Below are 15,019 nucleotides of genomic sequence, written 5' to 3'. Positions count from 1 at the left end.
AATTTAATCAGAAAACACTGCAGCATTATTCTCATTTTTTGTTAGCAGCAACTTTGCTAATTAAATTTAAACTCAACTAGTTGTTCTGTCCTACTTCCTGCACACACAACTGGACTTGAATGAAAAAATCTCTTCTAGACTTTCAAAGTGCTGTCGGACCGATTGTATCACACTGCGAAAACAAACAGAATCATTTTATAGGTTTATGTTCTTCAGACTTTTTGCTGCTTTTTAGGCCAAAGTGCATATCATGTGACACATGTAGAAGTTTTAGTAACAGCATGTGGACACTTGTGTGCTGTTCCTGTTGCAGCAAAACTACCGCAGTGATCCATGCTCTTGTTACTGATCCAGTACAGCATCTAGAAATGAATGTCATGTTGTCCGACTTTTGGCATCGACTTGGTACCAAAGTATCGATCTTGTGGCATCTTCAACCACGACTTGTCGTTTTAAAAGTTGTACTTCGGCGTGATTTTGACTTTTGGACTGACTCGGGCTTATAGTTCCCCTCTACTTCCAGTCTATATGCAAAACTAAGGTAGCTGCCTCCTAATGCATGTGTTGACATGAGAATGTCTAACAATCATCATATAATCATTTACGAACATGAAGAACTGTATTTTCCTAAATTTAAATCAGAGGTTTAAGCCACTGGTTTTATCTCTAGTTATGGCATATCAGTGAGGACGTTGTAGCTTTAATACAGGATTTTTTGTTTTTTTTTTTTTTGTTTTACACTGAATAAAACAAAGAACAAAGAGAATTTCTGTAGTTCCCTGTTGCTAATTAACATTTTTGTGTGTCCTTCCAACATCCAGTTTCTCGTCTGTCAGTCGAATCCGGCCTATCCAACAGCTCCAAGTCTAATCAGCTGTCAAATCAGGGCAAAATTAGATCTCATGCAAATCCACGTTGCCCACAGCTGGTAATGTCAAACATGATGTGTTGGGAGCAGCAGAAGAGCAAAGTGGAAAGAGTTGAGAAGTGACAGTGTTTGGGCTGATTAGATGGAGTACAATGATGTAGTTCTCCTAAATGTTTTGGTCAGTTCGTTGTTGTATAATTCTATTCATAGACAAGAAGGTTTGAAGCAGAAACATATTTTAAACAAATATGTGTGTATTTAATTGTCTTAATTTAAGCCATACATGTAGGATTACAACATTTTTTTATCATGTCAGAACTGTGTTGTTTAAATAATGAATCATTCGGAGTAAAACATGTCAAGTGGTATTTAAAAAAGACATCTTGGAATTGTTTGTTTTTAGAATTTAAACATTTTCTGTCATTTAATACAAAGTATTGCATGAAATCTTCGCAGTTTTTGAAGCATTTCTGCTTTAAAGAACAGCTTTAAACTAATTTTACTGCCAGCTGACTAATAAATTCATATTATACCACGACTAAAACTCTTCCCCCCCTCAGCCAGCTCCACGATAACCACACCTGAACGTACTAAAAATCCTGTATGGGCCCTTTGTAAGCGTCACACTGCTGTTAAATGTCGCAGTGGGGCTGCTGAAAACTCACGACCCGTCGTTATTAGCGGCAGCACAACACTTGTGGACCAAGAGAGGATCTTACAACAGAGAGAGGAGATGGATAAAGGCTGAGTGGTTGAAAAGAGAGACCGCTGTGATGAAAGATGAAGGGGTGAGACAGATGGAGAGACTTGGCTGCAGAGAGTGTGGAAACTTTACATGAAGGCGTGTGAAACTACAGGAGTTTGGATTTGTGGGCAGGAAATTTGTAGATACAGGACATGAACCTTTATAATCATTGTAAAGCATTCAGAGTTTAAGTGAGTGTGTTTCTATGGACTTATGAGTTTTGGTCGTATTTACTAGAATGTCTATCTATTTGCTTCATCCACTTCATCCTGTAGAGGAATTGCAGGAGGTTGGCGTTTTTCCCGGCTGACACTGGCAGAATGGACAGGTTGTCAGTTCATCACAGCGCTAACACAAAGAGACAGACAGCCATGCACACTCACGCCTACAGCCAATTTAAAATCACCAGTTAACCTGCCATGCATGTCTTTGGACTGCGAGCACCCAGAGAAACCGGTGGAGACACAGGGAGAAGTGTAGTTACACATTATAAAGCACAGTATACCAGTTACTGATCACTGATTGGGCACTAAGCTACAGTTTATCCTGCTATCGCTTTAACTGTAACCTTCAATTAAGTGACGCTGGTGCGCTGTTGTATCTCCCACATAAATTCCCAAGGATGCGTCTAGAAAAACGTGTAACTTTATGTTTTCTAATTTTGGCATTGACTTTGATTTCGTAACTTGTTCAACTACAAACTGTTGTCCTGTGACATTAAATATACAGATCTTTAAGTCTTAATACAACTTAAATGGGTGAGTTAAGAGACATAAAAAGAGATATAAAAATTCACCAGTACAGTTGTTATGGATTAGCATTAGCTACAGATTTCAAAAACTTTTTTGTATGAGGCTGCCAACATGTTTATTTCTGCTGTAAAGTTGAGCATTTTAATATAGAGGTCTATGGGGACTGACTCACTTTTGGAGGCAGCCTCTAGTGGATGTTTGAGGAACTGCAGTTCCATGTTGGCATCATTTCGTAGCCCCAGAGCTTGACGCTTGATTGTCTCTCATCCATCATTTGGCATTGGACCAACGCATAATGTCATTGCACTGTTGGTTTGTTAGATTACTGAACACTCACGTCTTCATAACCACTGCGGTGGTTGAATTCCCATAATCCTTCACTCTGTGCGTGAAGGGAACTGGGCAAACTAAAACACATTGAGCCATAAATCTGCCTGTAATTGGCTCTGCAGAGCAGTGCGTTGTCTAGTATTGTGTAGGAGAAGATGGATTCTTTCTGTTCCCTGGTACCTTAATGGTGAATAATGCAGAGTAAAAACACAATTCTTTTTTTTTATGTGAATTGCAGTTTTTATACAGATATGCGAACCCTTTAATGCTCTTTTAGCTCGTCATGTGGACAATATGTGTCCTCAGACTCGATTTTTATCAGTCTGTCATTGCATACTGTATTTGGTGTCTGAATTTATAGAACATTTTAACATAAGGAACAGTTAACTTCCTATTAAGGCAGCTTTTAATTGCTGCATCGTGTGTATGTTTACGGTCTCCTGCTGGGACTTAATGATCTTTCACTAGTGATGTTTACAGTACTTCTTTTTATGCCACAGACTGTGTAACGTAATCTCTTGGGTAGTTAATATTTCATTCATTCTTACATGATGCAACGATTATTTAAAATTTCTCATCTTTTTCCTATAACCAGTTTGATTTGAATGTGGCGTCCAGCAGTGCTCTCTCTGTTTCATTACTGGAAATGTGCTCTCTGCTGTGCAGCAATACTGACATGGTGAAGTTGGAGGTGCCGTTAGGCTACACTTCTCGTGTATTTTTTGTATTTTATCACTTCATAGAGACTAAAAAATAACAACAAAAATTCATTTTAGTGGATTCAAATAGCTGGCGACCTGTCCAGGGTGTCCCCTGCCTTTGCCCTGAGTCAGCTGGGATAGACTCCAGCCCCCCATGACCCTAATGAGGATTAAGCGTTGTATAAATAATGGATGGATGGATGGATGGATGGATGGATGGATGGGTTCAAATAGTATCAGTAAAATGTACAGCAATCACGCTGCCTAAAAACGAAACCACCTGTCAAATGAATTCTCATTAGATGAAGCTATCGCAGTGCATTGCTTTGTTATATACACTAGAGTTTTATGTCCACAGGCCCTGATTTTGTAGGGTTAAGCCGGGGATCAAACTGACAACATGACAATTCTGGTGAAAATTGAGACTCTTCGTATGCAGGTGGTTAAGCCTAAAATATCAAACTTTAAGCACCAGTTATTTCCTTTGAGCCACTTCGGTCCACAAAATAATCAGACTACAGAGGTGTTCATAGGGTTAAAACTGATATCAAGCTGCCTCAGTGCTGCTTTACGCATCATATAGTTCATATTCTGAAAGGTTCAGTACTTTATTTTGGATCTCATATTCCCCAGCGGCGTGTGAGCTCAGAGACGACTGAGTGATCCTCTGAGGACCCGCAGCATCCATTTTCATTACTCACCCCATGCTGCTACTTTGCCCTTTACAACATCACAGCAGCCATTTATGAGTTGCCCCTGTGGGCCGCCACAGCCATCCTGCTCCCTTTATAGCTGCCCAGAGAGACCGTCTATCCCTTCATCCTCCCTTCAAGCCTTTTCACAAACACTTCTGTTGACTATGGAAGTGTCAGTCCGTCTCTTCATCCCTGTCAATCTGCCGATGGGGGAGCCGAAATCTACAAAACACATCAATCCATCAATTTTGGTAATTGAATAGTCATACAAGGTTTTTGTTTGTTTGTTTTTTTGTTTGTTTGTTTTTTAAATCAAGGAAGAATGCCAAACATGCCATGTTAATCACGTCAAACAAGCAATTTCCAAAATCAAACTGTGATGGATTATGAAAACACGCCAAGTGGCCCAAAGCTGTGACTGGCCATTGATCAGTTCTCTCCATGAAACTGCCACCTTGTCTTGTAGATGCAAACTCATTCATCATAAAGGCAATCATGAAACCTGAGCAGAAGCTGCTCGACAGTAATTTCAATGTGGATTTCATAACTCTGCTGCACACTCCTCTGAAGCATCACAGACAAATTCAACATTAAGCTCTGAGAAGAATTAATTACCGAGTAGCGCTTATGGCTTCATCCACCTCCTCCTGCGAGACTCAGACTTCCACCAGCTTCAGGCAAAGTTGCAAAAACAGTAACATTGCGTATTTGTTCTTGTAGCGAGCTTGCAAAGCTCTCCGGCTCAGCATTCTCTGAAGTTTCATCTTGACACATATCCACCAGGAATATGCCAGTAAAGTGGGAGGGTGACATTAACAGAATCTGTGCAGGTTAAAGACGGAGGTTTGTTCTTTTGTTGGCGTCACAGACCGAAGCCTCGGTTTTCTGGGCACTTTGGGCCAAATTGGTTCTACAAAACAAAACATCTACAGACATCTTGGGCTCTATTGTGACCAACTAATAAATTAATCAAGAAAGTAGCTGCAAGATTATTAATAATAGTAATACTCGTGAAAAAAAACCAGTTCCAGATTCATTTCTTTAAGTATTTTTTTAAAGCAAAAATGTGTGAGGAACATGCTGGATGGAAGGAGGCGGGACACACTGGAGAGTAGTGAAAAGGTAGTTCAATTAAGAAACCAGGGAGGGAGAGTGACGGGTGAGGCCAGAGGCAGGGGGGTGATCCAGCGGGGAAGGTTGGTGCAGGTGGTGCCGCATGGAGTTGGTGCTCAGGGTGCGGACGCTGTGGTCGGGTGAGGGAGAGGATCCGAGGGACGCTGCTGCTGAGCGGGTGGAGGAATCCAGTGGAGGTGAGAGCTGGAGAGACGGAGGGAAACACATAGTTAGAAATGCGCTCGCACAGAGACGCATAGAAAAGCTCAAGACTGCAAAACTCTACGACTGAGAGCTGGCCTTGATGCCCCGTGAGAGGAGTTCAGTCTTCTGGCACTGGGCAGCAGGAGACGCCAGGCATTAACCTGCTTGATTGGCGATTGGCCGCAGGTGCGTAATCACCTCCACTGGCCGGAGCCGCTCAGCCCGCAAACACAAAGCACACGACAACCTACACCAAGCACAGCCGGAAGTGAAAATACAAAATGCCAAGTAGCATGTGGCTTCAGCCTCTCTCTGTTGGGTTAAAAGTGATGTGGAATGAAAGCAATATTGTCTGAGCCCATACAAGTACAATACGCATTACTGGGTCACCACATACAACACATGAGTATAATCACTCAAGTGACACATTTTTGCAGTTGTGTTTACAGTTTAGTCAGTGTTTTGATCATTTCACAGATTATTTTGTACTTTAGCACATCCTGAAGGACACCATGTCAGAGTTTTTCAATATTAAAGCAAGTCAGGTTTAACAGCCTGGATAGTTGTAACAGGTGTTTGTCCTTCAACAGCAAAAGAAACGAGTGTTTCTTTAACCCCACCAGCGTGGTCACATCGCACATATTACACCATAAAACATGTGCATCTGGGACATTAGCCACAAACGTAGATGATGAACTAACCTCATCATCCTAACTGATGGGGTTAGTTCAAAATCTAATCATAGCAAAATCAATGGATGTTTGTACAAAACAGTGCCTGGTATTGGTGGAACACATGTGAGCTGTTAAACACATAACAAATGTGTTTCTATCAGTAATTTTATCTCTAAAATATGTCACAGTAAAGACTGAATTGTCGAGATTGTAAATGACAGCTTTAACTATTTTGTAATTTCTTACAGATCAAATAATTAATCTTAGTAAGTAATCTAAATCTTAATAGTTGTTCTATTTGTTTGGAGAAGTTAGAATAATGCCACTGAAATCTCCCCAAGACGTCTAAGATTAGAAATCCGTGTCTTGCCATGAGAACCGCAGGATGCCGGATGGAGAGGAAGTAACCCCCGAACAGTCAGGTTTATGTAGACAGATGGAGACGTCTGATAGTCTGCAGCTACACATGCGTAGAAAGGCAGAGCACAATGAAATTAACCGAAGACAAACACAGCTCTGGACTGATGCCCTTATTCAGCTGTTTCTATGTTTGCAGCAGCCTTAATTGGTTCAAACGCCAGAGATGGTGGATGAGTCGCTTTTAAACAATCTTACAAAAGGTTTGGTTCACTAAAACCTAATAAATATAATAAACCTGACAACATCAGAATCATCTAGCTTCATTATAGATTTCTTCTGCACCTGCTTAAATTACTGCATCGGTTCTTTTTTAAAAAACCTTTGAGCGAATGGATTTAGCACAACATCCCTAAAAGGATATTAGCTGTCGTGTACGATCCAGCACTCATGTCAACATCTGCCTACTTATTCACCTTATTTAGGACTCTGTGTGTGAATGTGTGCTTTAGAGGAAGTCCACCACGTGGTCGCTGGCCTTTGAGCCACAGCGATAGCATCACTGCTGGTATTAAAACAGTCTAGCGAGCCCACAGAGAGTGACAAATGAAATGCAAAAAAAACAACATGCGGGCTATTAGGACGGTGTTGGGTCACCATGTGCAGCCAGAACAGCCTCAGTGTTCCCTGGCATTGAGTCTCCAAATCTCTCTACTGGAGGAATGAGCACCGTTCTTCCAAAAGATATTCCCTCATTTGGTGTTTCGATGATGGTGGTGGAGAACGCTGTGTGACATGTCGGTCCAAAATCTCCCAAAGGTGTTTACCTGGGGTGAGATCTTGTGACTGCCAAAGCCAGTGACATCCATTTGTACTCATTTGAGACCCTTCTTTCCAAGGGGACAAGTGGATCCAAGCGATGTCACAGCGTAACAGACCCACCTGATCTCCTCCTTGAAGGCTTTTCCTTTAATTTGTCACCTGTCTGTAGGTGTCTTTATTCTCTGATCCGTACAACAACTGATTTGTCATTAGAAACAGCTGTGGTTACCGAGTTTCGCTCCGCATCAGCAACACAACCTGGGAAAGAAAAAAAACACAGCACGTGTGGTCGCCATGGAAACAGAAACTTTGACTTTTCAAGACTGAAAAGTGAGTCTCATCGCGAGGAGTGGCATGCGCCTCAATAAACAACCCCGCTGGAGCTATTTTCAGCTCTGGCAGCGTGCCAGGTTAAATGTGGACTCTGGAGTGTTCATCATGTGCATTTCATCTAAGTGAAACACAAACAGGAGGAAACCAAACGACGCCGTATGAATAGTAATAAAGCACTCTCGATGCTTTTTATAGAGGAAAACTCCCGGCGGTGGAGCCGTCAGATTCAAGATGACGAGGACTCTGTTTGTGAGTCTCACCTTCTCAGCCCAGATCCATAGAAACCAAACGGCTTCCCTTTGATGCTGTTTTGCATTAGTGAGATAACAGCATCCTTCACTGATCTTTAAATGCCCGGCACACGGCTGGTCGTTAGTTACCGAGTGATGCCTTTGTGTGCTGGACTTTGTGAAGCAAATGCAGTCGAGCTCAGTGGTGTGTCACAAATTAAATGTATATTACTCAGGCCTGAGTTGGTGCTGTTGGTGACATTCTCTTCTTGTAAATTGGGATAGTTATTTTGCTCACCAGTACGTCTTGGCAACAGGTACTGTAGCGACCAGTAAATTAATTCAGGTTAAATTAAACTGCATTCTCATTACATTTTGAAACAAATGCATGATCTTTCTGTAATATAGCATAGGAAAGGCTTCAAGTTTAAAAGAAAAACTAACTCTGTGTAAGACTTGGAGGCTTTTTATCCAGGAGACTTGCACCTCTTGTGGGACCATTATTCTTAGACTAAAGTTTTCATTCACTGTTTGGTCAGGTTGAGGCACTTGGTTTGGTCAGACACCAGAACTTCTTGGTTAGATTGAGCATGCTGTAGGCTAAAAATATATCCTGACACTGGCTTGTTTTAGATGAATGTTGGCTAATTTTTTCATGTAGGTTTTCACTTTAATGTAATTATTTGTTTTAGTTTAGTTTGTGACCAGCAGATCATGTGGACAATCAGCAAACGGTGAAGTGGATAAATCAGATAAAGCATGGACCACTACAGTTCCTCAACAGGAGCCCTTGAGTAACATCTGTGGGCAATGTTTGAGGTTTTCTCTTCTTTTTGATTTTGGGAAAAATAAACAACCAAAATAAATAATTCATTATGATTGAAGGCTTATAACTGTCTTAAACTGCAGAAGAGTCATTTCTGAGTTTCCTCTGATTCTATTATTGATGGTTGAGCTGTTTCCATAGAGGTGCAGGACTTTATGCTGTAGAGAAAAATGCCCAGAAACTGCATGAGGTTCAAACAGGTACATTTCTTTTTAGATTGTCTGTCTTAGTTAAATAGATGTTCTTTAGAAGAAGCTGTTGAAGGAAACTAGGTTGTCAAACAATTATCAGCCTGGCAGATTATCAGGTCTAATATTCAGATTTTATTTTATTTTTTTTTTTAATTATCCTAATTTTTTCAAGGCAGTTCCCAATTAAATGAAATAACTTTTGCGCTGCTATGGTTTAAATGCAAAGTTACAGTATTATTGTCTCAAATGACGTCTCGCTCACAGCACTGACTGATTGGTTGCAAATGAAACACTGAAGAATAAATGTTGGAAAGTGTTTTTTTTTGTTGTTTTTTTAAAAAAAACATGTAAAGCATGAATAAACAAAGCAGTGAAGTCGAATTGTGATACAAAGATTGTAATTTTTACTGCAAATATATATCAGCTATTGGTTTTCTTGATTGCTAAATATACGTATCGGAATCTGCACCAAACAAACAAACAAAAAAACAAAAAATGTATTATTATATATACAACAGGTAATTACCAAGAACAAGAGAAAATAATAAATGCAGCTTTGTAACGTGAATGAAATGAGGAAATGTCGAGCAGTGACTCCTCTGTAGGTTTTCAGCGCTAAATATGTACAAAGCTGCTGCCACAGTCGCCAGACTTCTAGTTTCATCTGCTGTGGTTTATTACACACACACACACAAAAAAATAAACTGATTTTTAAAATACTTTCCTGGAACCATCTACAGTCTCAATCTCTTCTGTTCATCAAACACAAGTAATAATAGAAAGACGGGCCGCCTGTGTGGCAGCTTATGTTCTCTTCTGCTTTGGGGATTGTACAGTGTCATCCTGTCTGACTCATTATTCCCTCCAGTGTTAAAATTGAATCTTTGCTGGAACAACTTGCAGCTATTTTCAAGGCTGCAGGCTCAAATCTTCAGGACAGCGATTGAGTCCAGTAAAACTCAGGAGCTGGACTGCTTATGTGTACCTATAGTCACACACACACATATATTCTATACTTATTCCAAGTCTCCGCAGAGATGAGGTCTTTATTTTTGTGTGAATTGCCATTTTAAAATTTTGACCTGAACGGACAGAATTTAAAATGAGATTGACCCGAGCTTCTGCTCTCTGCTCAGATCAGAGCGTCCTCAGGGCCGGATTACGACCATCACATATGAATGAAGGTTCGTCTGAGCGGTACAGGATGTTCAGGCTGTAAATGCTTCGACCGTTCTTTCTTTCCCTCCAGATCTGCACTCCTGACCTGGTGGTGTTCCTGGCCTGCACTAACCACCGGTTGAAGGAGAGGCTGCAGAAGCGAGCCGAGCAGCAGGGACGACCCGACGACAACCCCAAGGCCATCGACCGCCGCCTGACCAACTTTAAACAAAACACCATCCCTCTGGTCAAATACTTCCAGGAGAGGGGCCTTATTGTTACGGTAAGGCTGGTTTTGCATGAAAGTGATTATACAGCGGATTATACAGTGGAAAGGTGAGGCTGTGGAGCTCAGGGTGGAGCTCAGGGTGGAGGACGGGTGTGCGCTGCTTTCAGACAGAGGATTCATATCACAGATCATTCACAGATCAATAATCCTCACATACTCCTACCACATGGGGTGTAAAAGGTCGATTATCTCAACGTTTTTGAAGTGTCATCAGATGATTGGGAGTCTTATCGTTCCCAATTTGCAAACAAACAAGCTTGTCAACGGAATGTTATTAATTTAAGCGCTGAACATTCGCCATCTCTGGTTGAATGATGATTGTACAATAATGATAATAACTTCATTTGTTTAGCATCCTTTGAAGACAAAGCTACAGTGCTTTACAATAACACAGATGTCACATTAGACAAATGATGAAAACAATTTAATTCTAAGTATGCAATTTAAGAAGATGAAATAGTTCTATTGTGGGGTCTTTTTGTTTGTTTGCATTGGTTTTTCTTCCCCAAAATTTCTCATCAAGACAAAAGCCATTGTATCAAAGTGCCCTCCAGGAAAAAAAAGATTCTATTTGGCCCTAATTTAATTGGTTCTGCTGCTGTAAGTATATTTGATATTTCATCATATTTCCAGACGACCTTCAGTAAATCTATCAAAAAGCCAAAATGCATCATCAGTTTTGTGACATATGTTTTGAGTTGTAGGAATCATTGGAAACTCAAACTTTTGTTCATGACTGTATATCCATCCATCCATCCATTATCCATACACCACTTAATCCTCACTAGGGTCATGGGGGGCTGGAGTCTATCCCAGCCGACCCAGGGTGAAGGCAGGGGACACTCTGGACAGGTCACCAGTCCATCGCAGGGCTACACTTAGAGACAGACAACCAAGCACACTCACATTGACACCTACAGACAATTTACAATCACCAATTAACCTCAACATGTTTTTGGACTTTGTGGGAGGAAGCCGGAGAACCCGGAGAGAACCCACGCTGCACGGGGAGAACATGCAAACTCCATGCAGAAAGATTCCGGTGCCCCCACCGGGATGTGAACCGGCAACCTTTGCTGCGACACAACAGTGCTACCAACTGCACCACCCTGCAGCCCATGACTGTACATATTGGGGAATAACTAAACCTAAAATAGAAAATGTGTCATACTATATTGTATACATTGTGAGGTTTGGGCTTGGTTCAGATCGTCCTGAGGGGAATTTTTGAGGTATTTCACCCACCACATGACAATCTCATGAAAACTTTGGCATCAGAGTATCACCAGAGTCACAGGATTTATCCTCTGTGGACCATCAATGTCTGTACAAACTTAGAAATCTCTCAACAGTTGCAGAGTTACAGGATTTAAGTCTGAATCAAAGGCTAAAATACCACTTCATGTGATTCCGTGTTGCACAACAGATGAGTATTATCCTCCTGTCCAGCCATAAGGGTTCCTGCATCCTCACGGTTGTGTTCACAGTAATTATGTTAAGAGCTTCATTGTCATTCCAAACACACACACACAGCACAGCAGAGGGAGTGTGCAGACCAAGTCAAGAAGTGTATGTTTATCTCCTGGTGCTTTGGGGGCTGAAATGCAGACTGTTGCTTTCGGAGTACGCAACTGGAGACCTGTGGGATTTTCATTAGATGGTGTGGCTTTGTGCTCAGGAGCCTCGAGTGATGTGTGAGTCGGTGCTAATAGAGACGTTGGCTCCTGCAGCCAGCGGCCCACTCTTCTAGTGGGAGTCTTATTGATCCGTCTGAGTCTCAGCGCAGCGTCGTCTTCCTCCCAGCAGAGGGAATACTGAAAAACTCCTCCGCTGGATCGCTGTGGGAAGAAGAAGACTTTGTTTGCATGGTATTAGATTGTTGTCTTGGGGCCTCTTTAAATGAAAAGTGTAAAATAATTTCCATCAGTTGTCATGTCAGCATTAGAAAAAGGAGAAACAGGAATGGATGCATCAGGCTTCACTTTCTTTCTGCGGACAACACTTAATAAGTCTGGTCGTCTTGAGGCTTTGGAATTTTGCTTTATTTTCTTCGTTTATTATCATTTCTTCTCCTTTTTCTTGTGATATTTCTCATATTCTGCTCATTGCCTCCTTGGCTCTCTGTTTCTTCTCTGTCCTTTTTCTTCACAGTTCTTGAATCTCATCTCTGTTTGCTGTGTTTCTTGCCGCACATTCGTCCTTCCATCCAGTAATTTTCCGTCCCTGCTCGTTCTGTCACCAGCATGCAAAGAGCCTGATTGTCGGGAAGCTAACAGTTTCACATTCACGGTTCCTTTTTTTTTTTTTTGTTTCAAATTCATCTAACCTGTAGTTCTCTGGATTCCTGGGGGGGAAAGTGGAGCAGGTTTCGGTTTTCATGAATACTGAAATTGCTTCTCGTGGTCCCCTGTGTGCAGTGTGTTGCTCAGGTGCAGCCTCGGTGAAAAATGACGATGGGCGCATCATGTGCAGAATTCATACAGCTTGTTATGAGGTGTGAGATTCAGTGCATGCTTTTGGGGGATTCTGGTTTGGATTTCTACAGTTTCTACAGTTTTTCTGTCACTTCTGGCCTGAAGTTTGTTGTTTACTGTAATCTGATAGCAACAGATAGTTGAAAACTGTAGGTAGATATCAGTGGTTGGATCAAATTCTTGCTTGCTTCTTATTCTTCTACATGATTTTTCAGTTTTAGGCAGTGTTGTTGTTCAGACAACACAGTGCTGCAGTTGACAATTATTTTGATTATTCTGGCTGTTGTTTTCTTGATTAATCTGTTCATTATTTGCAGGGTTTTTTTTCCATGGCATTCCCTAAAAACAAGACAACAACCAACCAAAATGATAAGAATTGAGACTAAAAACAACAATTTAACTCTCTGAACTCTGAGCAGATTCTGAGTAGGTTTTTCTCACTGTGGGCTCATTTATTCACCGTAATATAAAGTCCTGCACCTCTAATGAAATGGCACAACCATGACTAGAAGGAGAGACAACTCAAAAATCGGTGCAGTTTAGCAAAGTTGTAATGCATGAAATCACAAGAAACACAGCCTCTGCAAAAACAGCCTGCAGTTCAAGCTCCTGATTTTTGGCCACTTGACTGTTGATTGCAGCTCAATCACTAATAATAGCTTAATGGTTGCACTGAGGTGCACAGAATTTTTAGTTTTTTACAGATTCTCATAATTGCATGTGATTTTTTTTATAGCATTTTTTAAAATGAGAGTTGTAGATTTCAGGGATTTTAATGAAATATTACAGTTTTAACTTTAGTTAAGTGTGCTGACAGCGCGGCACGTCACAGATGAGTAAGTTGAAAATTCACAAATTCACAGCTTCTAGCTCCAATGAATGGTGGAATTTATCAGAGAGAATAAACAAGTGATTATTTAAAGATAACCTGACTTTCAAACCTAATAGCAAATTTTAGGGCTTCAGAGGGTTACATGTTCTTTGATTGTGTGTGTGTGTGGTTTGTTTTTTGCAATTTACAGCTATCGAGCAATCAAATAAACTTTAAATCCAATGTTTTCTACTTCCTTTAGTCAGCTCTCTGCTCATCCTTAGCTGCTGTATTTTGCACATAAGACTGATGCTGGATCTCAGGTTTACCCTCCAGAATCTAAAGCAGAAACAGACCAGTGGATATCTTGGAAGACTGTTTAGGGCTTCATTCACTCGAACATATTGTATTTATTATTGATAATTAATTTCTGTCATATAAACACAGACTCATTGTCTTTACTCTACGTAGACGGATCATGATAACTGTCCTGCACAGTCATCCTCCAAAGGTCCACGCTGAAACCAGAACACCCGATTTGATCAATAAAATCTGAGACGAGAGCTCATCCTACAGCCTGAGATATAGTCTCTAAATGTACTGCTTTATCTAAGAAATCCAAAATCCAGAGATAAACAGGTTATCATTGTAAAAGACTAGATGGATAATACTCACATTTTAGAACTACATTGTTAATTATCAAGTTATCAGAATGGTTGCAATTTAATTTCTGTTAACTGATTGACTGGATGACCAGTTCAGCTCTTTTGTTAAGTGATTTGAATCACTTATATAATCACATAATTGAAACGTGTTACGGTTAAAGCTCTGTAAATTTCACAACAGTAGCAGCAGGTGTTGAAGTTATCTTTAAGCTCTATCCATGAATTTTCCCCAAATAAACCTCTAAACAAGCAAACCGGTGAGGAGGTAGATTTTAGAAAGAAAAATATAACACGTATTAATAGGTGTTGTTTTTCTAATATACAGTGTTTAATGGGGTGTTCAGTTTTTCTTTAATATTGTTCTCCTTTAATTCTAACCTTAACGTGTACATACAGATCTGCATTTATGAGTCACAGTGACAGAATTTAATCTCAGCTGTCAGCAGGAAGTAATTTATTCCTTTAGCATAAACTTATGAGAGTTTAAAAAGGCTCCGTCCCCTCACCGTCTCTGACTAAGACAGTAGCTGCAGTAACAATGCAGCAGATATCTGCTATATTCACGCCTGCAGCAGCGTAATCATCAGAGTTTAATATTACCCATCAGCCCTCAGTAGCTGCCTTTTTTTTTCTAGGAGTGATGAAAATTTTTCCACCTTCACGTGGAACAAAAGTTAAACCCTGAGTCAGTCGAGGCAAAAGTCATTTTTTTTAAATCAAAGGGCTGCAGAAGGAGTTCTCTTAGCTTTAGGTGGAAAATGATAACTTGTTTATATCAACA

General features: G+C 40.6%; 1 protein-coding gene across 1 annotated transcript in view; it reads left to right on the top strand.

The window, feature by feature from the left end:
- The window catches only part of LOC103370427 (adenylate kinase isoenzyme 5), a gene marked incomplete at its 3' end in the record, with an annotated part of 50,192 nt that extends 39,910 nt beyond the window's left edge, over positions 1-10,282 (top strand). The window contains exon 6 of the mRNA XM_008299482.1: positions 10,091-10,282. Coding sequence (XP_008297704.1) covers positions 10,091-10,282 — 192 coding nt within the window. The remainder of the gene's footprint in view (positions 1-10,090) is intronic.
- Positions 10,283-15,019: the final 4,737 nt, after the last annotated feature.

Source organism: Stegastes partitus, unplaced genomic scaffold, assembly GCF_000690725.1.
Source record: "Stegastes partitus isolate 25-593 unplaced genomic scaffold, Stegastes_partitus-1.0.2 Scaffold1422, whole genome shotgun sequence".
Classification (NCBI taxonomy): Eukaryota; Metazoa; Chordata; class Actinopteri; family Pomacentridae; genus Stegastes; species Stegastes partitus.
The sequence above is the reverse complement of the archived record's forward strand: the minus strand, read 5'-3'. Positions and strand labels throughout refer to the sequence as shown.